Source organism: Oryzias melastigma, linkage group LG13, assembly GCF_002922805.2.
Source record: "Oryzias melastigma strain HK-1 linkage group LG13, ASM292280v2, whole genome shotgun sequence".
NCBI classification, from domain to species: Eukaryota; Metazoa; Chordata; class Actinopteri; order Beloniformes; family Adrianichthyidae; genus Oryzias; species Oryzias melastigma.
This window is the reverse complement of record NC_050524.1, coordinates 15,701,774-15,729,640: the sequence shown is the minus strand read 5'-3', so window position 1 is coordinate 15,729,640 and position 27,867 is coordinate 15,701,774. Positions and strand designations below refer to the sequence as shown.

Here is a 27,867-nt window from a genome sequence, read left to right as displayed (position 1 = left end):
ACATACAAACAGCATCCGCCTTAGCAAATTATCTTCGAAGTTTGATATGTAGGACGACACATACAATTTAAATACTTTTTCCATTTTATTTTAGAATGTTTTGCTAGAAAGACGAACAATATGACTAACATCATATAGTGACTCTTTGTAGCTTCAAAATACATCTTGTAAACTCCAAAAAGTTCACTATTTTCATGTAAACAACAACACTGCCACAACCGGAAATGACTGAGCAGCCAAGTACCGAACACGGACATAGCCCATTTAGTTCAAACTAAAGTTTTTTCAGACAATCTACTTTGTTTGGTGCAGGCCAAACAGGCAACTCTGGTTCACCTAAAATAAAAAGGCATTTGGTATTTTGGATATTGAGCTGGGGTGGGTCACGCAAAGACAATTCAGATGATCAAAGAGCAGCAATGGACAGAAAAGATGGAATGGACAAAGGCTTCTGCGTTTCCATCAGACAAAAGCAGTCCTTAACATGAATCGCAAAAACTTAAAAAAAATCACATAAAGTTGGAAAATGCCTGATGGGTAATTATGGTTTAGTGTGGCACCTGTTAATTCAAGGTGGTGCTCATTTTTGATAGAACTGACTCCCAAACAAGATACTGCTGTAGTTTGTATACTTAAACAAAATCATTTTAAAGAATTACATCTCAGAATACAATTTACCATTGAAAAAAGTTTCTGTCTGGATTATTTTCAGCTCTTATTTTTTTTATTCCAAAATAGTGAGATGCAAAATAATGCAAGTTATTAGACAGAGTAAGTAGACAATTATTATACTTAACTTGCACTTACCAGTAAATTTGAAACTTTGCAAACTTTTTAAATCACAAACTAAACAGAATACTGTATTGAAAGGAAACATTTCAAAAGTTTTATCTTTTGAAAGTTGAATATTAGGGCTTTCACACATTATTTAGTGATGAATTATGCTGTCTAGATACAGATGAAAATGTACAAATCCTAAGTGTGTATTAGGTCAGAAGGCATATGTATTTTATGAAATGTCGTGGATTGTTAGCACACATTCTGCTGAGCTTCATTGACTTGCTGACAATGGCACTTCACTTGAAGCAAAGCTGTGCCAAAGTCGAGCCTTACATGGACCACTCGCATCACCGCAGTCATGCTTTTGGATTAAGGCCTGCTTTAGTTTGGGATTGTTTACACGAGGCTGAGGTGACCGGTGGAGGAGATGCATTAGATGAAGCTCCTTCTCCGTCTTTGAATGTAGTCATTTTTCACAGAGAAGTGAAATGGATCTTTGCATTGAGAGGAACAGACGGCTAACACTTGAAAGCTGCACAGAAAAGAAACAGTTTGCTGTGTCCTTAAGAAATGCTCACTGACTGAGAGAGAAAAACACAATATACATTCATGCATGTCCATATAGCTTTACCCAATGTCTTCAGACTATATTTCTATTGGCTCTATATGGTTGAATATGCTGTATTTATAAAGTATCTGGGCTTTGTTTGACGACACAATTATCCTTTCAACACCAAAAAAGGTCCCATGGATCAGTGGAAAAGCAACACAGAGTGGAGTCATTTCTTCCAGGGGTGTCGCAAATAAATGTTTGTCCTTTGTTCCCTCAACGTGTAAGTGGAGTATATTTCAATGCTGCAATGCCTCAGATGTAGACAAGGGAGACCTGCTTCCTCAAATCCTTCGTCTTTCACAGCCAAGGGTTTCCGTGACTTAGTAGTCCGTGTCACGCCGAGGGGCTGCATGTTATGGTGTTATCGAGCGGTAGAGACAAAGCGCAGTGGGCTGTTGCCTTCACGGCTCCTTTGCTGAAGTGGCAGCTCAGGATGGAGCACAGGTGGCGAAACACAGACTTGCGGCAGATGATAAACACCCATGGGTCCATGATGGGGTTAAAGGCGTAGAATCGGAAGGCGGTCAGATACTGCTCGTCGTCTTTGAACGGATTAAAGGCGTTGATGAAGCCAGCAATCTGAAATCAGAGAAAAAGAAGAGATTAGAAAGTTGTTTGGAAGTCCAAAAGAAAAGACACTTTTGATAAGTCAAGAGCTCACTTATTAAATTCCCTCTCCGACCATATTTTGATCTTCTGTCATTTCCCATCAACCACTTGTTTACACTCTCTCCCGCTACCTCAACGCTCCTCGCAACCACAAGCTAACATTAGTGGTGCAACGAGATCTGTGAGAGATAATGGAGCTATCCAGCTGTACAGTTTGGAACCAGTTGTCAGCTAGGATGAAGAAAACGAAGATGTTCATGGATCTAATAGTCTGCAGGTGGATGCATCAGAATGGAGCAGAGCAGGAAGCTTGTGGATCTTATAGTTTGTATGTAATCCAAGCTTTTTTAAACAGCAATTTCTTTTTTGCTCCTAATTCACAATGATCTGAAAAAAAAAACCAAATACTCAGAAATGCAATTTTAAGCTAAATGTCCTTAATATATGTCCTCCACCATGAGAAAAATGCCACAAGAACATACTAAGAGCACTAAAAACACCAGTTTCATTGAAGTTGGTCTCTAACTAAATCACTAAAGAATCTAAATAATTCCCATATAGGTAACTATACTAACTATGCCTGGTGGAGGATCTTACTCATTTTTCTTGAACCTAAATTTGACTTAAGAGTTAGTGCCTGATGGTAAATATCTTAGTGTCTGAAAGGGTAACTCCATGAAATGCTCTAATTAAAGCTCTTTAGTAGCACGTCCAATAGCTCTTTGGGTGTTAAATCTTTATGACAGCAAAGCTGCATGTTCACCATCAGTGTCAGCTGAGAGTGTGGTTTATCTTCTTTATATGGAGCTGAACATCATTACATTAAAGCATCCGCCTCCAACAAAACACGCATCTGCTTTTTTTTTTACACTTCATAACCACAGGATGTGATAAAGACCTGCACAACGGAACTATGTTTTCTTGCATTGACCTTTAAAGTCTGACAGAATGCAGACAGGCAGTTCAGACAGAATCAGCTGTTGTTCGTTTTTTTTAATCCTAGGCAGAGGAAGAAGCAGCAGCTGTCCCAGGACGCTCTTTTGTTGCCTCATTCCACTTCTCTATCAACAATTCCCCATTTCCTGCACAAAATATCCAACAAACAGCGGCCTAATTAATGGGCTCTGCTGATTGAAGAGAGTTTAATGTTTTCCTGTTGCTAGGGCTCGGGCAGAAAGCTAGTAAGACAGTGACAATATCATAGGGGCCACAAGAAATAACCGCAGAAGCAGAATGTGTGAAAGCACTGGGAGGAGGAGCCTCACATGTCAATTTGAGCTGAAGTCTGCACATGCATACAGATGTAAAAACAAAAAGTAGGAAAACATTTTTGTGCCAGATTACTTTGGTGTAATTGCTTATTTTACTGTTTTTAAGAAGTGCCAGAAAAGTTTCAAAAAACAAATTTCTCTATCACTGCCAAATAGTTTTATTTTATTTGTTATATTAGTATTAGAAGTTTAGTTTTTATTCATGCATTGACACTTTTGCTCCATGTGTTTTGACAGCTCTGATTTTTGCCTCAGATTTAAAACAGTTAAATTGGTGGATCAAAATGTGGAGAAAACCCAGATATCTTTGAGTCGATTCCTGCACTGATAACATTTTCAGATGGCAGCAGTGTGATGGTGTGGACTGGCGTTTTTCCTGCTTCCTCTTGGGCGCGTCGTTTGTGTAGCAGCGACCATGTTGCCTCACTGACAAACTGATAAAACCCTAACAGCACAAGGGATACCAAACGTTCTGCTTATTAAACAATAAACTGCCAATTAGTCTTGTTTTTTCCAAATTTTGACCTACAGTTCATCAAACGTGAGCTGCATGAATGGGCCAAATGCTGAGAACTATATTTCACACACCTACAGGTGCATGACAGCTAATAGGGACTTAAGCACAAATGTATGTCATGCGTGTGGAAGGGGTGGGGCTAAAGCATACAGGCTCCAAACCACATGGCATAACACAGAAGATTTTATCTTAAAAATGTTAAACAAGCATGTTAAAAATGTTGTAGTGTTTTCACACCGTTTGGTTTCCTGTTCATTTGCTGAATTAGTCGAAAACAATGAAATATGTTAGCAGTGGAAAGGCATGGTAAAGGCGTGTGGCATTCTGAACCCTATAATTGTTCCAATTCCTAATTCTTAATGCATGCCTTGCAGTTGTTAAATATTACAACTTAAAAATGAGAAAGTTCTGTAGCCGTTTCCTGAACACATACCGTCACAGAGGCAGCAATAGAACTTTTTGTCATATTTTACCTGATGCACTTTTTTCCCTTATGTAGACTCATCCCATTCTGAGAAATGGAATGATATAATCAACTGATTTGTCTGCTTATTGTATACAGCCCAGACTGTCTTATAATTGTATCTTTGAGTGTTTTTTGTCTTCTCTAAACTTTAAATCAGCTTTTAACATCAAAAAGCAGAACTAATCTTTTAAAAAAGCTACTATGAAACAAGCACTCTGATAAAAATCTGTGAGTTCTCAACTATCTTCACAAATGTACAAATGCTGTAAAGCTAATTTTGAAAGATTACAACAGAACAAAAGAGAAATTGAAGTTTTATCCAACTGTGATCCCTAAAATGTTTTTGTTCCTGACCAAGAAACCTGCCTCATAACAGCACAAATTTGTTATTTCATTGCAGTTATCTTTCATTTAATTTATCACACGGAGTCGTTAGAAACATAACAAACAGACGCAGATTCTGCGCCGTCCTCGTCACCAGCCACCCTCCTGCTCCTGCTTCTGCATGCCACCCTGCCTCTTATGGTACTCTGAGCAGACGTTAAACCCAACAGAAAGGGAAACAAATCATAAACCGTCGTCTGTAAGCACCCTGGCCTGAGAGGCGAAACTTATGACTTGTCAGCGTCTGCTTAAACAGGAGCATATTAATGTATCAGTGAGTGGCTAAGGAGCATGACGGAGCGAGTTTACAATAGAGGAGGATTCTGGTTAAGAGAATGGGGTCGTGCGCAGGTGCTAAATGCAAGTAGTACAGGCCTCCCAGCACACAGACACATAAATTTTGTGAAATCCCATTGTTCACATGCAGTCTGTGAGTTTAAAACAGCTGCAAACACACACCATGCAACCATTTATTACCATTGAAAACATTACATGTAATGAAAACAAAAAAAAGCTTAATCAGATAATTTTCTGAGCCTTTAAATGATCTCTTGGTGTCTAAGACATTAAGAAACCATAGGAAAGACTGCTGACATGTCCAGAAGACAGTCATCATCACCCTTCACTTCTAAACAAGCTGGTTGTTTATAGAAGGCTGTATACAAGTGTATAAACTGAAAAAATAAGTCAAAGGAAAAACTATGGCGGGAAGGAATACAACAGGAAGAAGAACAGCCTTAGGAGGACAGTCAAGCGAATTTTGACTAGTAGCCTCACAAGAAGTGGACTGACTGGAGTCAGTGCATTAGTATTGGATTGAACAAAATAACTGGATTTGTGCTAAAAGTCCTCTCTCCAGATCAAAGTAATTTCAGATTCTGAAGTAAAAATCTAGATTCTGGAGTTTAGAGGAAGAGTGTAGAAGCACGGAATCCTGATGTCCAACATGCCATCGTTTGAGGTCGAGTCATTGTTTTCTGAGGCCAGAAAACAACATTATTATAGAGAGTCTTAGCACCTGTCCAGACTGCCAGAAGTACCAAAGCTGGTTCAATGACCATGGAGTCAAGGTGTGCTTGACCGACCAACAAACTCACCTGATTTGAACCTGATAGAAAATCCACAAACTATTGCCAAGAAGAAGACAACAGACCTCAGACCCAGCCATGCAGATGACCTGGAGGACATAGAGTAGTCTGGGCTTCCATCACACCTACGCAGTGTCACAATGCTTTGGCACATTATGCAGTAAAGGGGAACTAATCAAGCTTGGAGTGCATAGAAATTTGCATATCCTGAAAACATCGTTTTTTTATGTTATGATATTCAAATTCTGCCTGACATTGAACTAAAGGTTTTAATTATTTATTGGGAATAGTCATCAAAATTACAGAAAGATTCCACATAAAATAAAATTTCCACTTTTTAATTGGATGAATCTACTTTATATTCTGGCAAGTAAAGAGAAAACTCGATGGATTGAACTCAAGCGTGATATTGACATGGGCATATCTGTTGAATAAAGATGAATCAATGACGGTTCTTCCCCGAGCCATCACTCCAATGAACTCTTGACTAGTCACACACTGTAAAAACTCAAACAAGAGAATTTTCAAACTGACTAAATTTATCTTTGCTTTTTACATAAGAGCATAAGCCAAATTCCTTGTATGTGCACTCATACTTGTCAATAAAGCTGGTTCTGTTTCTGAATTAACTTAAAACGGGCAATAGCAACTGTAATGATAAATGTTATTAATAAGTGCATCTTTATTTTTTTTTAATTAAGATAAATTATTCAAAAGAAGTGTTTGATTATCAGTAAAATACTCTTATGGTTAGGTTTCAGCGTGTTCCAGCGACCTCGTCTCTTTTACCTTCAGATGATTAAGAAAGCGTCGATACCTGGACGAGTATTTCTGCTACTGCATCCTGTCTGCGACACGTAAGAAGCTGCTCAAAACAGATGGCTGCTGCATGCTTCAGGAAACAGACCGCGTAATGGATGTCTCCACTCAGCATCCCATTATTTTCCATCTCATAGTCCTGGTGTACTCTTCCTGATCCTGTTTCAGAGCTCCCATCATTACGCAGGAATAAGTGATTACTGGCCTTTCAGAGCAGAATGCTTACACCACCGAGTCGGGAGAGCATTGCTGGGGTGCCAAGACGCTCTAAAGGAGTTTCAGCATTTATGGAGTTTAATACCATTTGTTTCGAGTATAAGAGATCAGAATCAATCTCATGTGAGTTTGTTTAACCAGGAATGAATGTGTTTACTCTGTTTTTTATCCGCAGAGGAAACTAAGTATTATCACCGTAAAACATCAGCTTTAAGCTAATGCAGTTTACTGACTTGCTGATAATATTTACATTTCCAGTATGCGAGGATGTCATATTAAATGATAAATAGTCATATTTTTATATATATATATATAAAAACTCTATGATTCTCAGAGTTTATAATCTTAATTTTCAAAAGAAATAAACACACCAGGTTTAGGGAGCCATGAATAAAGTGATTAAATTTATCATCAATAATGGCTTATGGGCATCAAAAAGATCAGCCTGAACATCCTAAATTGTGTACTTCTTAAAATTGGAAATAATTTGAAATATAGCAGCACAATAACTTAACAAATGTTGAAAAAAAAGAAGTGTAAAAAAAAAACTATTTTATGAGGCAAATCTCGACAAAATAAATATATTAATGTGCAGTTCAAACATAATGTTTTTACTTTAACCACTTGAAAAGCACCACTGAAAGCTTTTTTATCAATAAAAAAATAACTTGTGAGCAATTTGTGATTAATCTGGAATCAGGACCAATTTAAGCCAAAATCCAGAAATAGAAGAAGCTAAATATTTAACTAGTTGCTCAGTGTTGCTTCTGTCAGAACCAGAAGTTTACAATCAATTCAATAAATACTCATTGCTTCAGACAGAGCTCTTTGGTCACTTTTATTCTTATGAGCACCTTTACATGAGAACTGGAAAAACCGGAAAAAAAGCAGACACTTATCCGCATTTGGAGAACAAACAACAAAAAACAAAAAGTTCCACAGGCGGGAAGAATGTCGAGGTGCTGACCTAAAAAAACACTTTTTTTGTTGACAAAGAAACAACAGACTATAACAAAGGAATGTAAATGTTTTAAGTCAGCTATTATGTCTCTGAAAAAATGCTTTTTAATGGTTGTACATCACTCAAAAGTTAATTACTAAACATCTAATCTTTTACACTGCATACACTACTTTAACGAAATTTTTAACCCAATTTTTTTTTTTCATTTTCGTTAGTCGCTGATCAAACAGCCGCTGAGATTTTCTATGTTTTTCAGATTTTATCGTTACATCAGGGGTTATGTAATCTGTAAACACACAAATCTGAACAAAGAATGTTTCTGGATTTCATTTTTTGAAATTAATATTCAGCTATTAGATCTCTGGACAAACTGCTTTGGAAAAGGATTTTTTTTTGGATTCTCACAACACTTAAAGAAAACATACTCATAACCTTCCCCTTTTTATGTCTGAACAATCAGGTCAAAGAAAAAGAACTCTCCAGTGAGTCAACCGTCTTACATGTGGGTTGACAAACTGCGGGAGGAGTTTTTACTTATCAAGCACAAGCGAAACTGTCAAGAAGTAGAAAACACAAGGAGGAAGTTGAACTGTTAAAAAAAAGGAGAGACTTTCACAGTGGGGGATGACAAAAGCGAAGCAGGATAACACCTAGAGTTGACAAAAAAAGAGAAAAGAGGTCATGTGGTTGTGTTGAAAGAGCTCTTGCAACAGCAGAGTTCCGCTTTATGAAGTAGTCATGTCTTTATTTAACACTGGTGTTAGACGATACTTTATGCACTTAAAAACAAGTGCAGTTACACACCGCTTCGCCTCTTTTGATAATTGTGGAGCAGCACATGTATACTTGTATTGAGGCTCAGAGCCTGGGTAAAGGATTGTAGTTCCTTTTAAGCTAATTGCTAGTAGATAAAACAAAAAATTGTCACCGATTATGATATAATTGTAATACTTTAAAATCAAGGGGTGTAAGAAAATATCAATCTAGTGAAATATCATAAAACTTCCCTTGGCTATACTTGTATCGACTGAAAATGCTCAGAAGGTGATATTTAATTAATTGTTTATAAGCAGAAATGTAGTTCAGTGTCTTACTTTCTGTTTTCCCCTTAAACCTCGTCACATTACTTTATCACACTGAAATGTCTCAGGAAAACACCTGTTCAAGCAGACAACTGAACCGTTTAAAAACCACTGGTTTAACCACATTTAGCAGTGCTGGAAATATTTTTACTTTCTAAACCATAGATATTACTGATTAAAATACATTTTTTAAGGGCTTCTTTTTTCCTATGTTGACAAATATTTTGTTGTGAAAATCAGACAATGTTGAGTGTTGGAAAAAATATTTCCAAAAATACCAAAAGAAAAGCATCAAATATTTGCTTGGTTAAACGCAACTCATATATGAGATACAGTTGCAGAGCTCATTCGGTTTATTGTATTTTAACATAATATCTGTGACACAGTAAGTCACAGTAAAAAAAGTAAAATATTGTCTTAGGATAAATCGCGATGCGTATTGCATTGTGACACGTGTATCACGATACACCAGACTCTTACCAATACACATCCTTGGTATAACCATAACTGAAGCAAAACTGTCCCAATTCTGAAAATTCTGAAGTATTGCAATACTTCTGAAGTCAGAGCTTTGAGAAAGGATTAATCAGATGCAAGATTGGAGTAAGAATGGAAAGAATCAGTTTGAACTTGTACATAAATAATTGAGGAAGATCTGACTTCATCAGGAAGCAGTTCCATGTGTGCAGAATAGCAGCTAAACGCAACTCCACCCTGTTTCCTCTGACTCTGGGTTCTGTCAGCTCCTGCTGGATTTATGCATCCCAACTAAACCAGATCCCGAACCACAAGCTAGTTTACTAACTTTTGGCAGCAGCTCAATTCTATAGTCAGCGTAAAACCCAGAGAACAGCAGTGATGTGATCGGATTCCCCAGTTTTGCTTAAAGACTAACTCCAATGAAAATTGTGTGTTTTTAACATGTTCTTTTAGCATTTTCCTCATGATGGAGAACATATGCCAAATATTTTAAGGTTAAAACTATTTCTTAAAACACCAAATTGTGTTGAACAGGGACCAACTGAAATGTGCGAGCTGTAGTCTCCTTGCTCTGCTTCATTCTGATGCATCCCCTTGCAGACAAATAGATCCATTAACATCTTTATTTTCCTCGTTTGGTCTGGCATCTGGCTCAGAACTGTATGGCGGGATAGCTCTGATATTACTTGCCAGTTTTGTTGTACCGCTAATGTTCGATTGGGGTTGTGAGGGGTTTGAAGGTAGCGTGATGGGATATCTGTAGAAGCTCACTTCTGTGCCAACAGTCCTGCCAACAACTCAGAGGTGAATCCTAAACAAACTTTGTCCTAGAAAACAACAGCTCTCTGACAAAAGTTTTCTCAATGAGCTGCAGCTTTCTGTCTTTTTTTGCCAGACTGTTACAGTTGTCCAGCCTGCAATAGATGAAGATATGAATCAACTTCTCTAATTCTTGTCTGGACACGAGATCTGTGAGTCTCACTGGTTGAGATGGAAAAAACCTGATTTATCCTTCATGCGAGACTGAAACTCAAGTCTCAGCCAAAATTTCAAACGTGACTTTTGGTCACGTTTTTGGTCTTTATTCCTCCAGAAATCAGCTTTTCTCCAACCAGCAGCAGAAAGAGTCAGATGGTCCACGGTGATTAGGTGACACTGATATGAAACATTGTGGGCATGAGCTGACTCAGACTGAGCATGTAAAGGTTAAACACCAAAGGTCCAAAAAACCAACCCCCAAAAACAACACAATCCCTCCCTTCAAGATAAACTTCATAAAACTGTACTTCACAATCCCTCCCACTTCCCACCCATTTTTTTATTCAGATGAGACATATTTAATGGTCAAGTAATTAAACCATTACTATTTACCATGAAAAGAAAAGTAGCCTGTAACTGTTAAACATTGAAGGATCCCGAATGGTTTAATTGAGTGAAACAACTGGAGCTTCAAAGTCATTCAAAAACTTTTCAGGCAGTTGAAAACATTCAAAGAAACATGTTGTCTTTTAACACTAACTCTGGTAAACACTGAACATCTCATCGCGTAGCTGAATTCTTGTTACCCGGTCTAAAAGGATGATTAAAAGGATGTCACAACTCCTCAATCTTCAAAATGCAGCCACAGATGCTCAATGGAACAACCCCAAAAACTCATAAACACCCCGTACGGGTGCATGTGACTAAAGTTTCATACTGATGTGTTATATTTTCTGTAGAAGAATGCAAACTCATCCACTTACAGTACTTTTAGGAATGACATCAGGAGCTAACAAAGTTATGCATTAGTTTGCCTTTTAATGGTTTTTAATGAGTTATCGATGTTGGTGTGGATAACATCTGGACAAAAGGCTCGTCTAGCCATATTTACAACACAATTAGACCAGCTAAGCCCTTTTATATACATTTCAACAAGAAATGGTAACATGAGACCTTTAAAGGAGTCATACAATTAAACCACTCAAACTAAAATTATTGCAGCATTTTATTAAACATGTTTATTAGTAAAATTTTAAAACAAAACATGATACGAAGGCATCAGAGTTTCACTTGTTGTGAAGACTCAATTTGCATGTCAGAATTTCTGCTTGTGCTCTTTATGCAAATTCAAATCAGCCACAAAGTGCTACAAGATTTCTGCAATGAAGATATGTGAAAGAAAAACTGTGTTTTAAAAACGTTACATCAGTAATTGTTTTTTTTTCCTTTCAGAGCCCCTTTTGACCATTTTTTAAGGCTTTATTTGACTGAATTTGTGCTGCTGCCCTGCTGGGATCCCAGACGTGTGTGCCAGTGCTGCGTGGGTGGGCATCAGCTGTGGGCTCAGCACCAAAAAACATTGGAGACAAACAACAAGTCATAACCAGGATGGATGACTGCATAAGGGCATGCATCAGGGCAGGCAGCAACCCCCAAGCATTTGAACTCTTTGGACAGTCACAGCATCAAAAGTAATCACCTAGAAAGCCATTAAATATAACTTTTTTTGTTTCTTAGTTGATAAAGATTCACTTTAGATCATTATTTAAGGGCTGTACTCTCTTAATGTTCCCTCATCTATTTTAGGATGTCACTGGGGCCAGCGAAGACAAGAAAAACATTTCTTCCCATAATAAACACTAAACACTGTTGAGTGTTTTGATAGTCACTAAAATTCCAAACTCTGCCCGGCAGTCTGCTGGCAGTTATCCCGGTAATGTTCCCCATTGTTTCAGTCTTTGAAGGAAGAAGCCTCGTTCATCGGATGAATTCGTTTTTGTCTCATAGGTGAACATTCCAATGAAACCAAGCTCATCTAACATGCTGAATGGTACGTATCATAAATAAACTGATGCCAGCTCAACTGCATGGAAGAAAAAGGGAAATATTTAGGAATACAACGTCCACATTAGGGCTGCCACGATTATTTGATTAGTCACGACTATGTTGACTATAAAAATAGTCAACGACTAATTTAATATTCGATTAGTCTTTTTTGTTTGTTTGTTTTATGTTTTTTCATCTATAAGCTATGGTAAATGGCTTTCTAATGTCGTGTCTGCCCATCGTCTTTGACACACATGCGCAGTAGTGCTAATCCGGATCAGTATTGATGTCACAGAAAGTCATCGGAAGACTCGGGTCTTCCTAGAACAACAACAACGGAGTGTGAAAGTCAACACATTCTCATCGTTACATATTGACATTAGGTTTAGACCCCTTCCACGTCACTTTTTGACACTTTGGGTGTCCCCAAATTGGCATCTTTTGACGTGCTCAAGGGTCCGCATCCAGATGTGGAAATTTCTCAGATGCGGTACCGGATGAGCACTGGTCCTCGGGACACGTCCAGTACCAGTACCCTAACCTTTACCCGATACTGGTTCGCGTCCGGTACCACGCCCAGTACCGCGTCTGGTACCGGTTTCTGGTTAGGATATTGAGTTTAGGTACCATGCTCTACTTGCGCGGTACTGGTACTGGTTTCTGGTTTCGCAGCCCGGATGTTGGGAACCCGTGATTTAATGGGGACAGCCAGCAGGTCGAAAAACGACAACTTAAAGACGTCCAAAATGTCAAAAAGTGGAAAGGTCCTTACCTAAACGTCAATATGTGACGACTTGGGAGAGAGAATATGTTGTGAAAGTTGGAAAAACAGACGAAAGTGTCCAATGCAATATCTGCAATGCAGAACTTGTGTTTCATGGCAGCACTATGGTGATGCATGAACACCTGAAGAGGAAGCACCTTGTGACTGAGTTTGATAACGCTGTAGAAGGATCTTCATCGAGGTAAGCTAAGCTAATATTAATGCAAACAGAGAGCAAACGTATTACTTTTCCGTCCATCCCTGCAACCTCTATCCCAGAGTGAAATTTCTGTGCTGAAGGAACATCTGCTCTCAAAAGAGATCAGGTCTTTCTGCAAGATATGTAGAAATCCTAACTTTCCTGGCTACAAGCAAGAGCATCAGTTTGGAATCATATAGAGTCAGAGTGTGGTGAAGTTGAAAATAGTTGTGAGCGCTCAGCACCACAACATGCACTTTTAGCGTCATGATTTATAAAAGGTTTAATAAAGTATTATCCTAAATGTCTTTATTTTTAGTTAGCATATAGCTTAAACAATTCAAGTTTGAAGCTAATGATGGTTTAGATGTGTGTTTTTCTTCCACATTATGCATGATCCGATTAGCCAATTAACTGAGAAAAATAATTGTCGACTATTGAAATAATCGTTTGTGCCAGCCTTACACCATAAATGTAAACCTGTGCGCAATGTGGGGAAAGAAATCTGAGTGAGTGATTACACAAGAACTGTTTTTCTTTTGAATATCCATGAGTAATATTACAACGGTTCTGAGCATCCTGCAGCACTGCAGCGCTGCTGCTCCCCTATTCTCCTGCGTCCACCAGCACTTCCAAGGACTAATCACCATCTTCTGAGCCGTTTGATGTGAGGGTGTTGTTTTACATAGTTTTGTCTTCACCTTGCTTGAGTATCTCCAGAGACGGTGGAGAAACAAACACCTCATTGTTCTTTCATGTTCTTTCCCTCCACATGTGACTAAAGTGTTAACACAAAGGACCGGTTGGGAAAGCTGTTCAGATCCGTCTCAAAGTTGGCACAGTGGCTGGTTTTATTGGGCTCTGATGTTGAGGAATCACTTGAAAAGCAAAGATACGCATTTTTATACCCTTTAGCTCTTACATCACAGTAAGAACTGCCAGATGGCAGATGTTCAACAACTCTAAAAGATGTTGTAAGTCATTAAAACCTTAACCTCTGAGTTTTGTTTGACTAGCTCCGAAAACCAACATTACAGTGTTTAATTAAACCTCTCCTGTAACTCTGGGTTTCCGTGTGTCATTCGCTTGTTTGGCCAGACAGAAACACCAGAGTGAGGTGCTTTTGTGGAGATAATGGGGGGAAACTTGAACCCCTGGTCAACACTCACGACAACAAACATAAACAAAAGCCAGGAGAAGGCACGCATGCCTTTGGAAACACAATCAAATTAAAGAGGAAACCCAACGTACATGCAAATGCAAACACAGCAAGGCCTGCAGCTTCTAACTCACTGCCAAGCAAAACAGCAAAGAAGAAGAAGAAGTGCCCTTGAGGGGATTCTGATTGAATGTGGACCTAAATGGAAATGCATACAAGTTTAAAAAAGAGCAACAATGAAATGGACATGGCTCATTTGTTAATGTGTTGGTTTATAATAAATTATAGTTCCCAACTGTCTTTGCTGGAATGCTCTTTGAAAGAACAAATACTCCCATCCAATCACTTTTATTCAAAAACCTCCTTTGCAGCCACATATTCGTGACAATTCAAAGTGAGTCCCAGCCCAAAGACTGACAAACCCCAAAGATGGGAGTGGAGTGTTTGAGCTTTAAAGTCGTTGAGAAAATGAAAAGGTGGTTGTGGACACTTCTAGAGACTCCTAGGAAAACACTAAAAATAGCAAACTAGGAATGGTTTCCCAAGCGCTGCAGTTGTTTGAACGGTGTCCTGATTAAAAAGCCTACAAACCCACATCTTTCACAAATGACACTGCCGTTATGAATGTTTTCAAAGAATGCAAAGATAGGTGTTAAAGTCTGCCACTACAAGTCTTAACTTGTAAAATCTTTCCCGCTTGCTCCTTGGCAAAATCTTTAAAGATTTAACAATATGACTGTGTGAAAACAGCCGTTAACCCTGCAGCGAATTTGACAAATGAACTTTGGTTTAGACCCTCTTCTGACAGCCGTGCTTTCGTTTTTATGGCAACTGACATAGAACTGAGAAAGATTTTTGATATATTAGAAAAAAATGTTGTGATACAGTTTAATGCCTGAGTGTTGCTTAAGAAAACAAAGGAAATTTCCACGACTCGCCTTTTGCATCATGCCGTGCCAGGTTCCCAGCATGCAGCTTTACATTTACATGCAGCAGACTCATTTTGTTTCAGAGCTACCTACGCCTTTCTTTCAATTTAGGCCAATGTGAGGTTAAATGTCTCAAGAAGTATTGAGCCTCGACCAAAAAACAGTGGTCTAAATTTTATTCTACAGATTACAGCCAAACTTTGATCATATTTTAAACTATTTTAAACTCATAAGAATTATTATTAAATAAAATTATGTGGAATATTCAAAAAACAAAGTGGACCAAAGAACAAATCTCTGATATTTTTTAATTAATCGTGAACATGGAAAATATTAATCGCGATAAATTATTTACATTTTTAGTTACAGTATTTATCAGTCACTTATCTGCAAATAATCACAATATGAAATCACACACAAAATTGTACATTTAGAACGTTTATTTTTAACCCTTTGGAATCTCAGCTACCAGAAATAAGAATTTCTCTCCTGAGAACACTGCTGTCCATTTGACATTTTTCCAAGAATTCTTTTTTTCCCGTTTTTCTTTTTTCCAGCTTTTATTTTCTTATAAATTTTCCTCATCGTGTTTGTGAAAAATAAGAAAAACGTTTTTTTTGAGAAGTTTGATCCAGCTAGAGTTCAGGTTGACTGGAATCTGCTCACCTCTTGTAATAGAGGTGGGCGGGACTTTCGTGGTGAACCGCGGAATTTCTGCAATTTTTATATAATGCAGATGATTGTTATTATAGAAAAAATCATGTTGGTCCCCATCCCAAAATAAAATAATGATTGATTTCCTCTTTGTTGGATTTCTAATGACAGACAGCTCAGTTTTCACCAGAGTGGATCTTTTGCTCTTTGCTGCAGCCGTCAGATCAGAGTTCATCTTTCGCTTATTTATTAAAATAAAAGGTTGGTTCTGTCTAAAAACTACAAAATAAATGCCATATTATTTCTTAAATTTGATAAAATCTCAAATCACAGAATATTAAAAAAAATACATATTATAGCATTAACTCTGTTTTGATTAATTGGATGGATTAACACGTCAACTTTTACAGCCCTAATAATTTTCTGTTAAGCTCATATTAAAAGTGTTCCCAGAGGTCTTCCATTTATGAATACATAGTTTTTAGCCAAAATAAAGAAAAACTTATGCACTAAAAATAGCAAGCAATTTTAGATCTATCAAGTCGGACAAGGAAAACAAACACATATATGGATCTAGTCATCGACAAGTGGATTCATCGGAATGGAGTGGACGTGGTGTAATAGCTTTAAGGTCAAAACTGTAAGCTATTTTAATTAAGAAATACTCAGAAATGCTGTTTTAATCTTAATTTTCTGCATATATGTCCTCTATCATGAGGAAAAATGCCACAAGAACATGTTAAAAACACCAAAAACACAATTTTCCTCGGAGTAGGTCTTTAAGAACAGCAGCTGCAGGTCAGTCATCTTCAGTTACTGGTAACAAATACAGCCAACTACTCAAAAAGAAATAAATTCTCAGCAAACAGAATATATCTTTATGAGTTCCTCCAATTCTCTCTCCATTTTCTCATCTATCCAGTCTTTATGGGTTTACTATGCTGTACTACATTCTTTTTTTTTTGCCACACAGAAATGTAAATTCACTCTAACGACAACCATCTGTTCTGCTAAATGTTACAACAGCCATAAATTATACTTCTATTTAACTAACATCATTTGAAGAAATTACTGCACAGTTAAGAGTCCAGTAATTCAAAGGTTTACTTTGAATGCAAGAGAACTGCTACACTGCCTGATTTATGCTTTTTTCCTCCCATTCTGGTTGGTTTTAAAACATCCATGGTCTCTTCATTGCAGAGGGAATGTGTAAGCAGTCTGACTGAGAGGAGACATTGATCAATCAAAGGACACATTGAAAAAACATAAAAACATTAAATAATGAGCGTTACAGTCACTTTAGGATAAAAGTTGAAGTTAAATAAAAGGAGCTGCTCACACAAACACACTTAAAAAATAAGATTCATTCATTCATCGATGGGGAAACTGGATTAAAGTAAAGTTTACTGCATTTTTTTCTACTCTTTCCTTTGTTATCTGATTCATAAAAGTGGATCTGCTTGTTTTCTGCCCCTGCACTCTCTTCCAAAGTCATCTTTTACCCTCTCTTGTTGTCATTTTGTTACGTAACCATTAAAAATGATGTTCCAGCTTATCCCCCAATCACCATGTTTCCCAGCACCTGCTGTCACTGCTTTCTGCCATTTTCTCTGCACACACGGTTGGCTGTTTAGCTTCATTTGTATGGACTAAAACAAGGAAATGGGAGAATAAAATCAAATAACGAGAAATGAACAATGTTATAGAACAGGCAGTGAGCGGGTGAAAACAACCTGAGGCAGAGAGCATGGAGTCAGGCTTATGTTTTTGGCTGACTTTTCTGGCTTTGTAAAAATCGAATTAAAATGTAAAAGAACAAAAAGATGCGGAAGATGATAATAGAAAAGAATGTATGAGGGTTTAAAAGAAGGAACGCAGCAGTGAAAATGAAAATGTTCTCACACCCTGAGAAGAAGCAAAATGAATTCCCAGAAAGGTGAGCTGCAAAAACTGAAACTTAAAGAAAATTTGTGTTTTTTTCTGTTTAACAACTGTCTAACAGTTTTTAAAAGCAAAATAATGCTAGTTTGAGAAAACATTTCTTGAGAAGTAGAACATTTTTCTTAAAATATGAGTTCTTGGTAAGACAAAAATGTGTTTTGGAAAGAGTCTAGCCATATGTACAAAAAGGTGTGTCAAAATCAAGGCCCGGGGGCCGGATCTGGCCCAGTGGGTAATTATATCCGGCCCTCCAGATCATCTTATTGTTATTAATGTCCCGATGTTATCTTGCGCTTCTTTCTAACTTGTATAATTTTGACAAAATAGATTTTTATGGAGAGTAAAATATGGAAAGTTATTTAAGGTTTAAGGAGTTGATTTATTCTGGAATAATATTCCTGCATGTTTTTATTCATATTTGTGTAAAAAATACTTTTTGAAAGTTTTAGTGTGTTCAATAAATGTTTGGCCTGTGCCCTTAAGTGTGTTCTGGATTTAGGTCCCTTGTGCGATTGAGTTTTTTCTTTGTTTTAAAATAAAACTCTACTTGAGAATTAATACACCTTTCATTATAATCTTATCTGAGCCTACAAAGCACTGCATCCCACGTTTTTCTATGATACTGGGAGCAATGTGGCCTCTGAGTTTCGATTTGGTACCAATCACAGGCTGACTGAACATTTACCACAAGCTGGTTCTCGCGAGATCTTGTTGTTGTTCTGGTCGCGGTGTAGAGCTGCTCATAGAGGTTCAGTGTACTGTGCTGCCAGCTAGTGGTCGGGGGTTTAGGTAGAAAACGACGCTGAAGGACACTTATAAATTTGTAATTAAAATCGCCTTACCAGCATTTTAAATCGATATGCCAAACAAACTACATCGCCAAATAGATTTTTCCTTACACCCCAGGGAAGACATATCTTCTTACCCCATTGGCTTCTTTTTTTCTTCTTCTTCTTTTGCTTATTTAAAGAAAATCTGCCAATGTGATAAGAATGTTTGATTGATTTCTACAGGGTCTGTTATCAGTCAATACAAACAAAATTGGCATGCTCAGAAAGGCCAAACATCAACCATGACTGTATGTTGTCATAAAGATGTTTTCAGTGCAAAAGCACATAAGTACGACTAAACATGCGAACCTGAAAGCGTGCAAATGCGCTTGAGGTCTGGGCATCCGTCCAGAGAGAAAACCCCCATTGTCCCTCCAACAAAGCGAGCTGTTGATTACAAAGCATCATCTTTCCTTACGAGCCTGGAAGGGGAGGGGGTCAAATTCCAGCATCAGGAAAAAAGGCTGCTCGCGGGGACAAAGCTGTCACAACATGAGTGTTTTTCCATTTCTAACTGTACCACTCCCATCGTGTGGATTCACCTGATACCTCCAACGCAAAGAGCTCATTGAAGTGCACTGATGTGACAACAGGTGACTTTTATTGTGCTCATCCTCTCATTCTGGCTTCATTATGTGGGGCTTCTGGTCTGCTAGGGTTAAACATATTAAGGAAGGAGGTGAGGACAGAAGAGGCTGTGGCTTTTAATGAGCAGCATCACCTGATCTGAGGGTAGGAGAGTGAAATCGAAACCGTTTATCTTAAGCGATTGCTCCAGACGTGTCTTAACAATTTCCTTCTTTTGACAAAAAGGGGAGATTTGTTTCATGCTTTCTCTGTTTCACTGAAAAAGCATCCATCAATTTTCATATTCTTTTCAGGGTCATGGGAGCCTAACCTGGCTACTGTTGGGTGAAGGTGGGGTTCATCCTGGAGAGGTTGCAGGCCACGGGCAATTTAGAGAAATTAATCAACCTATGAATCATGCTTTTGGACTGTGAGAGGAAGCCTGGAGAAAACCCAGGCCCAGGGAGAACATGCAAACTCCACACAGAAGAACCCAGCAGGGATTTGAACACTCTCACTTAAGGCGAGAGTGCTAACCACTGCACCACTGCGCTTCTCTCTAGGAACGCTGCAGCACATAAATGATTATGGCTTGGTGTCAGAGCAAATACTGCTCAAGGACCTTTTATTCATTTATTTTTCTTGACTTGAGCTTTGCACGAGGTCTCTATTGTTGGGCACATTTTGTTTACAAAAAAATGCTTTTCAGTAAAAAATAAATAAAATAAAATCTCTGCTTGGTCTGAGAAAATACACAACTGTATTCAAGGAGGCTGACCTCACCAGCAGGCTGTCAGGAAATGTTTAGTGTTCCATCACTTTACTATGAAAGTCGTGTGGTGATCATTAAGAATATTAAATAACTACTGAACAATCATTCTATTGACCTGATGTTGGCAGTCAACCTTTTCTTTGGAGTTTGTTGCTTTATTTTTTGTCAGATGGTTAACAAAGAAACACAAAAATCTTCTGTATCTGCCCTAGAAAACCAAAAATAGAAGTATTTGATTTTGGTTTGATGATCTTTTTAACCACCAGTGTGGTTTTCTAAAACTTATGCATATGCAGATTTGTTGAAAAAATAGCTAAATCAACTTAACAGTGGTTTGATTCTTAGTTTTGGCAACCTCTGTTTCTACACTTGAACTGGGTGAGTCAGCTCTTTGAATTGTAACATTAGCAAGAGGCTTTTTGAAAAAGATTATTTTATTTTAAGTTTTTGTTTTTTTAATCCACAGTTGCTGAGTTTGATAAAAAGGCTCCTACTCATTTGCTTAGTGAAATCCACGGTGACCTACTTTGTGTTAAGGGAGTGTGCAGATATCAGGAAGAAGCATTGGTCTAGAAGTTTCTTTTTTTTCCAACTTGTCCTGATTTTCAAGTAAAGTTAGCACAGTAAAATATATCTGGACAGATTTTACTGCTTCAATAAGGGGTTATGAATCTTCTGACACATGAGGAGTTTATTTGTATAAACCCTTTTTGTATTTGAAGCTAAACTTTATTTACATTGATTATGTTTGCTTAGTTATTCATTTTTTTTTTCGACCGGATGGAAAAGAAGAGGAAAGAGGAAGAGAGTGGGATGTTAGAGATGGGGGATGAAGGAACTAAAGAAATTGGATAAAAAAAAGTTTCTAGCTAATGACTGTCACAACTAACGTCTTTTTATGACGTCCCTCATGGTGGCCACATGGAAAAGATTTTCTTCTATCGCTCCTTATCGAGCACATTGTTTATTTTATTTATTTATACATTACAAAAATTTTAATTGACATTCATTTGAAAAAATATGTTCAAACTTTAAATTGAAGTAAAAAAAATGTGTGTTTTGTAAAAGCCCAATGGATTAAAATGTTATATAGTATTATATGTTTCTGTTACAACAGAAGGGCTATGTTGGGTGAATACTGAATAAAAAAATAATATTTTTTTCCAAAGCTTATTTGCCAGTTTCTATAGAGTCAAGTCTGAACTTGACCAGAGACGTACATATGTTTTCATGAGTCCTGGTCTCAAAAATTACCAGCTGCCATAAAAGACACTGAAAAGAAAAGAAGGTAAGAAATTACAGCTAACATTTTCAGCCTGTAATTTCTCTTTCTTTGTTCTCTCAGCAGAATGATATCTCTGAACCTCCAAAACTGCAGCCCTCTTAATGGCTGAAGCTCAAATGTAAAGAGAAAATATTTTAAAAACAACAAAATTAAGATAATGCATTAGAAACAAGGTGAATTTGACTGTGTTTTATTTCTGCACATGAGCTTTGTGAACATCGACCAATTTAGCTGACTAAGATTTGAATGCAGTTTCTATACTGATGGAAACCTTTTATGCCCAAACCACAACATTACTCCTTCTCAGCACTAAAGCAGGTGGGTCTCATGGGACTTTCAAATCCCATAAAGGAACATTTATTAAATATGAAACTGCAACAGAAGAAGCCCACGCACCGTTTTCCCAACAATCGCATCAGTAATGTCTTTAATGGAAGACAGTCGGAGCCTCCTTTGCTGATTTTTGCCAACAAGCAGGGAAATAGGTGCAGGCCTGCATAGATCAAGAGATTGACCGGCAACGCAGGAGTCCAGGAGGGTTTTTTGTGGTTTCCATGGTAACTTTAAAGGAGAGGGCAAAGTGTCCAGGAAGAAAAGCAGATTGTTGGTCTTAAGATGTAACTTGTGCAGCTTTTCATACAAATAAAATGAGAATCATTTAATTGAGTCTATAATAAAAGTATAAAATAAATAAACGTATTTTATTTAGTCGGCTGTTTCAGATTTTCTTTTCTTTACTAATCTCTGTGGTGTCGTCTTACTACATATCATTGCTTCATTTGTTTCCCCATTTAAGAGGAAACGCTACAACTAGAGGTTATTATTGCTCAATTTTAAAATATTTACTGAGCAATGGAAGTAAATTCCATCTGGTAGGAAATTCCTCGAGACGTACCAACAACCCAACCACAAGAGACAAGATTTCAAGCTGCTCGGAGAAATCGCATGAATCTGAGATGCAGTCAAAACACTCGTGAAGCTCACTTCAGATGCCAAGCGACTCAAACGGTTCCGATTTCAGATGTTTCAAACTGTGATTTGAGCATGACTGAACAGAAAAAAAAATGTCACTGGAACAACCCGAGCACAAAAACAACCGTCCCCCACAAACAACCTCAAATACAGACATTACTTTCCCTGAGAAATTCCACTTTTGGCTAGTCTTCACCACATCCTCCACTGCACCACCACAACACCCAAACTTTGTCGTTTGAACAAGAAAAATCTTGTTTGACTGGTTGAAACAACAACTTCAGTAATCTATCGCCTGTTCAAAGGCAGGAAACAGAGGACTGTGAAACCTTATCTATAAATACAGACCTACAAGCATTATTGATAACTGTAATTAACAGGACACTAAATACGGTTTTACAAATATTGATCTGCCAAATAGATTAAAGGGATTTTTTTTTTTCAGGAGTCTCTTTACTTTGTGTCATTGCACAACCCCTGTGGCGCCTCTGAATGTTAAAAAAAAAAAGTGGAGACAGTTTTGAAACAAAACGTTGCTCCCGGCTCATTCGGTGAGAAGCACGCGTTTAGTAAATGAAGCCAAACCGGAAATACATAGTTGCAGCATCCACTATACAAGTATGTACATGACAATGTCATTAAGAATGGATCCGTTTGTGGCAGAGCGCCGAAATGAGGTTGTTCAATGCAACAAGACATAGTGGAGGTCTAATCTGCTGTGAAGCAAACCTGCTGGCGTTAATCCCGAGCCCAGGTATGTGTGGAAAGATCTCAGGTCTGCTTAGACGCATTTCATCGTGACCGTCTCGGTCCTTTGGGTTGCAACCACAAAGAAGTACAAACAAATGTCTACGAGATGACACAATGATCTCTTGGGGCACTTACATAACTCTAAAGGAAATGCAGCACAGACTAGAAAAAGACACTGTTTTATTTGTCACATCCAATCAGAAGGCTTCTACAAAACTACTATCAAGTATTCCCAACTCATCTTGACTTAATTAATACAACTTTTTGGGGGTTTCACTCGTGCACAGGTCAGTTTGCTGTAACTCAAACCAGTTTGTTCAGTAACCAAAGTGTTCTCTAGGAACTTCACAAAGACCATAAAAATACATAAAACCAAATATAATTATTTATTTAATCATTCCAATGAAACCAAAGAAATCTTAAGTTGACAATCCCAAATGTTGGGTTTTTTGTTTTTACATTCATTTGAAAAGAAAACTACAACGGAGTATTAGGGCCACTTTATAAAGAAAAAAATATTTTGAAAATTACGACTTTAAATCTCGGAAATTTACGAGAAAAAAGTTGTAACTGCTAAATTACGAGAATAAAGTCGTATATTTATGACTTTAAAAGTCATAGGCTAAATTTACGACTTTTAATCTTGTAAATCTACGAGATTAAAAGTCGTAAATTTACGAGAAAAAAGTCGTAATCTTACTTTTTTTTTTTTTTTTGGTGGCCCTAATACTCTGTCGTAAGATTTAAAGTCGTAATTTTACAAATATTTTTTTCTTTATAAAGTGGCCCTAATACTCCGTCGTATTTTTGACTCTTTGGCTGAGGCATCAATACACTGCAGTGTCCCAGAACAAACACTCTCCATTTTAAGTACTGCTTTGTTGCTTGGATGGAAGCAGCATCTCCAAAATACTCAGTGATGGGACACTTCTTAAATCACCATACCTCCACCTCCATGCTTCATAGTGGATATGGAGATTTTCTGGTGAAACAATATTTTTTTTTTCCCTCCAAGTGTGGAATCAGGCAAAAAAGACTAAACAACTCTTATGAATCTATGAAACATTGTACCAGAAGTCAAATGTTTTGATGGTGATTGCATGTTTGATTTAAAACCAAGAATTTCTCTACTGGCAACTTAAAAAATGAAGTCTCTAAGTTCATCTTGTAGGTGTAACACTCACTCCTTTTCAATAAATTATATATATATATTACTTTTTATATTGGTAATTGTTGCTTTGATAAACCAATTCCCGTCTTGCCCTCTCAGATCATGGTGTATCTGCAGGGGATCATTTTGTATCTGCCTGAGCATGAGTGGCAGCCTTTTTGAATGCTTCCTTCCATGTGTGAACAATCTTTGTAATGAATCATAAAACTGCTGTCTCTCTCCTATATCATTATCCGTGTTTCTCCCTTGAGGCGCTGCATTGACACCACTTGTTTCAGTGCTGCAGACTGCCCAAACAGCTTTTATGGAGGTCCGCCTAATTTAAGTAACAATCAAATGATTTTTTTAAACAAATCAATGGTCTAAAAGAGCGTGAAAACTTCCAGGAATACATGAGTTCACAAGTGCAAAAAAAAAAAAAAAGAGGGGTTTGAAGTCTAACTCAGAACATGACGTCATTTCTTAAATTCCCTTCAGTTGCTCTCAGCTGCTGCTCCGCCAAAATACCACCACCACGTGTAGCAGATGTTACTCACACTTTCTGGCTTCATTTTTGCCACAAAATATCCGGGCAGAGACGATGAGTAAAAAGGGAGAAGACAAAATGTGTCACGAAAATTATAGTTTCCTGTAGGATTGTCAGAACTAGTTTAAATCATTGTGCACATCCTCCAAAAAGAGCTTTTTCCCCAAACATCTCCAAACTGGAACACAGATGGAGGATTGACTCCAAACTCTTTCCAGAAAACCTGCATTACTGGAGCATGGCAGGGACAGACCAGTCAACCTGGGCTGTCAGGTTCAACTCACGGCGCCGAAAATAAAAAAATAAAAAAACCTACACACACAAAGTGAGGCAAAGTACACAAATGCTCAACCCACACACAGTGGCTGCATGCTGTGTGGTAAGGGCTGCTCTCTCAGACACACCTTGGAGTGAAACTTGCAGAGCCCTGCTGTTAAAAAGCCTCCGAGCAGGACGCACAAAAACATCAACGGTCGCTGTACTCACTAAGCTTCTTGTTTACATGTAGGGATCACAGAATGAGGGCAAGGAATTAATTTCATATACTCATAGGGCAGCACACCCAAGTTATAAAAATAGACCTGCTCCAGATAATCTTTAAAAACTGCTCCAAAAGATCCAATACCCACCCCTCAAGTTTGTGTTTCAGCATCCAAGTTAGCAACTGACATACTGAGGAAGAGAGAAATGTGCAAATAGAAAGGTCAAATGTCAACTCACAGTCAGCGGCACGGAGCACACCACAAAGATGACAGTGATGACGGCCAGCAGAACCAGGTGGTCGATCTCCTCTTCTCCCTGTTTGAACCAGGCCATGCTCATCCTCCTCTTCCTCCCTGTCGATGCCACTGAGCCACGTCGGATCAGCTGGCTGCGGCGCATCTGGCACAGGCTAAAAATCACCGACCCGTTGCAAACAAACACCACGAGGATCAGCAGTGCCATGATGGAGGAGTAGGACAAGGAAAAGACCAGCAGGGACTTGTCCTCCTCTTCAGCATCCATATCAATGAAGCACCATGTCCCGGGGCAGTACTGTCGGAACTTGCCGTAGCCACTGTACGGCAGGAGGCAAAACCCCAAAGAAAAGAGGTAAATGAAGAAGAGTGTGAACTTGGCAAAGCTGCGGCGGATGTGGACCGAGTAGAAGTAGGGGTGGCTGATGGCCAGGCAGCGCTCCACCGCCATGGCACACAGGATCAGCATGGGGGCCAGGCCGAAGAAACTCATGACGAAGCCAAAGAGGTTGCACAGACTCTCACCTCCCAGATCTTTCAGGGCCGTGTTTTGGGCGTAGCAGATGAACACAGGTGGGCTGAGGAGGCAGGTGCCCAGCAGGTCCGTGAGGGCCAGACCAGTAACCAGGATGCAGAACAGCGAGGACCTGGATCTGTGCTCCTTCTGGTGAACTCCAAGGATGAAGAGGGCCCCAAGGTTTCCCACCACCCCTCCTAAGAACATGAGGATGCTCACTGTGGGGTTGCCATCATGACCCACGCTGCAGTTGCTGCTGTTGCTGCTGTTGCTGCTGTTGCTCATATTTATGGCACTAAAAGAGTGATCAATGTGGAAATAATAAATAGCCCCAGAACATCAAAAGAAACTCCTCTTTCTCCAGGGACCAGCGGGGTTATTAAGGATGTTTGGGACCCATAAAGCTGCTTTAAGTTCAAGTTCAGCTCCCCCCTTCCTTGTTCCTTGCAGATAATTGTCATGTGTTTCTGTAAAACAAAAACAGGAACTTTCAGCTGCTTACTTACTCTCAAGAGAACATTCATTTCACCATTTAAATGTATTTTTCTGCCAAAAATAAAACAAAGTAAAACAACTTTTCATCCATAAATCTCAAGATTTAGTTAGTGACTCACCTCCTCCTGCTGGATATGGCAACAAACGTGATTTAAAAATAATTCTTACCTTTCTTAGGTTTTTATTGGGTGTTTCCCCAAACAAAATATGAGGAAGTATTTCTACTCTGATGTTTGGAGAGTGGCAGAGCAGGCAGCGCGTCTGCTGTGCGCGCTGCGTAAATCCACGGTCAGAGCGCGACTGCTGGAGCGCAGCTCCACTCACTACCTCCGTGTTTCTGGCCACGCCCCTCCCAGTTTGTGTCCGCGATTGATTCATGGCCCCGCCCACTGCAACGCCAACACAAGACCCATCTATTAAGAAAGACTCCTGTTTGCTCGCATCAAGATCCTTCACGTCTGTGTTTCTTTTGCAGGAGTATTTGCTTTGGCTGCGCCTGTAAATCTCAAAAGTTTGTTTTTCACAGCTTTAATTTGAACTTAAGAAATTATTCTTTTAAATCAGATATTTTTATTCAGGAAATAAAATCATGTCTGAGCTGAAACTGTTCTGATTGTTCTTTATGAGACACTTTTTAAAAAAGATATTTTTCTCTGAATGGTTTGACCATCTGCAAATTCAGCCTGGCTTCTCCTTCTACTTGTGCAAATAAACCTTTTTGATAAATGATTGGATGGAAAAACAAGGAAAGATACCCATTGATCAGCCTCCATGTTTAAACCACTGGCAGATGAAGAGAATTGAGCTAATGAAGCTTGACAGCTCTTGTCAACACAGGAGATTTTGGGCTGAAACTGGAAGCTAAATGACAAAAAACAGCGCTGAACTGGTTTGTAGAAACACACATTTCTGTTTCATTACTTATTCAGTCAGTAGGAAGGTCCAAAAGTGGTCTAAGGAAGAGGGGAGTTTCATTTTGGTAGATAAAAAAGGAAGTTTTGTTCATCTTTAGCAGCAAAACTTAACAAGAGAATCATTTTCTATTCTTTTTTTATGCTTTTACACTCATGACAGTTTTTTTTAGACCAAGACCATATTTGTTGAACAAAAATGATGATAAAATCTAAAGTGAGGGATTTTTCGTGTGGGTCATTTAAATAGCAAAGGGGAAAAACTGCATATGTAGTCTGCCATGACAGCAAAAGCGATGGAGGATGTGGTTAAATTACCCATTTTTGTTGATTTTTCTTTTGGTTTTTTGCTCCGTGATCATAACCGAAGGCCACAGAAGCAACACTTCAGAGCTCAAGATTAGTTTGGCGGTCAAATAAAGTATGCAAAAGAGGTAAATTAAAGTTCACTCTTTGTGGAGTTGACATAAATTAATATTTAATAAAAATGTGATTGGAATTTAAGAGTGCAGGCAAGTGCACTATGACTCCATTGTTGTTTTCTAGGTGCAGTTGTTTGGCTTTCGTGCCCATGCAGCACCAAAAACCTAAAGACAAC

General features: G+C 38.4%; 1 protein-coding gene across 2 annotated transcripts; it reads right to left on the bottom strand.

The window, feature by feature from the left end:
• Positions 1–702: 702 nt before the first annotated feature.
• ptgir (prostaglandin I2 receptor) lies at positions 703–26,688 on the bottom strand. Of its 2 annotated transcripts, none has more exons than XM_024276638.2 (3): positions 26,527–26,688; positions 25,330–26,330; positions 703–1,972 (listed from the first exon to the last, which is right to left on the bottom strand). In XM_024276638.2, the coding sequence occupies exons 2-3, from the start codon at positions 26,146–26,148 to the stop codon at positions 1,727–1,729; spliced, it is 1,065 nt and encodes a 354-aa protein (XP_024132406.1). In that variant the 5' UTR covers positions 26,149–26,330; positions 26,527–26,688; the 3' UTR covers positions 703–1,726. The 2 variants fall into 2 exon arrangements, with proteins under 2 accessions (XP_024132406.1, XP_036070956.1); XM_036215063.1 differs by lacking the exon at positions 703–1,972 and adding an exon at positions 7,589–8,374.
• Between the last annotated feature and the right edge of the window lie 1,179 nt (positions 26,689–27,867).

Coding starts and splice junctions, on each gene's coding strand:
- ptgir (XM_024276638.2), bottom strand. CDS start 26,148: ATGAGCAACAGCAGCAACAGCAGCAACAGCAGCAACTGCAGCGTGGGT. Junction 1,973..25,329: donor TGTGCTCCGTGCCGCTGACT/GTGAGTTGACAT, acceptor CTCTGATTTCAG/ATTGCTGGCTTCATCAACGC.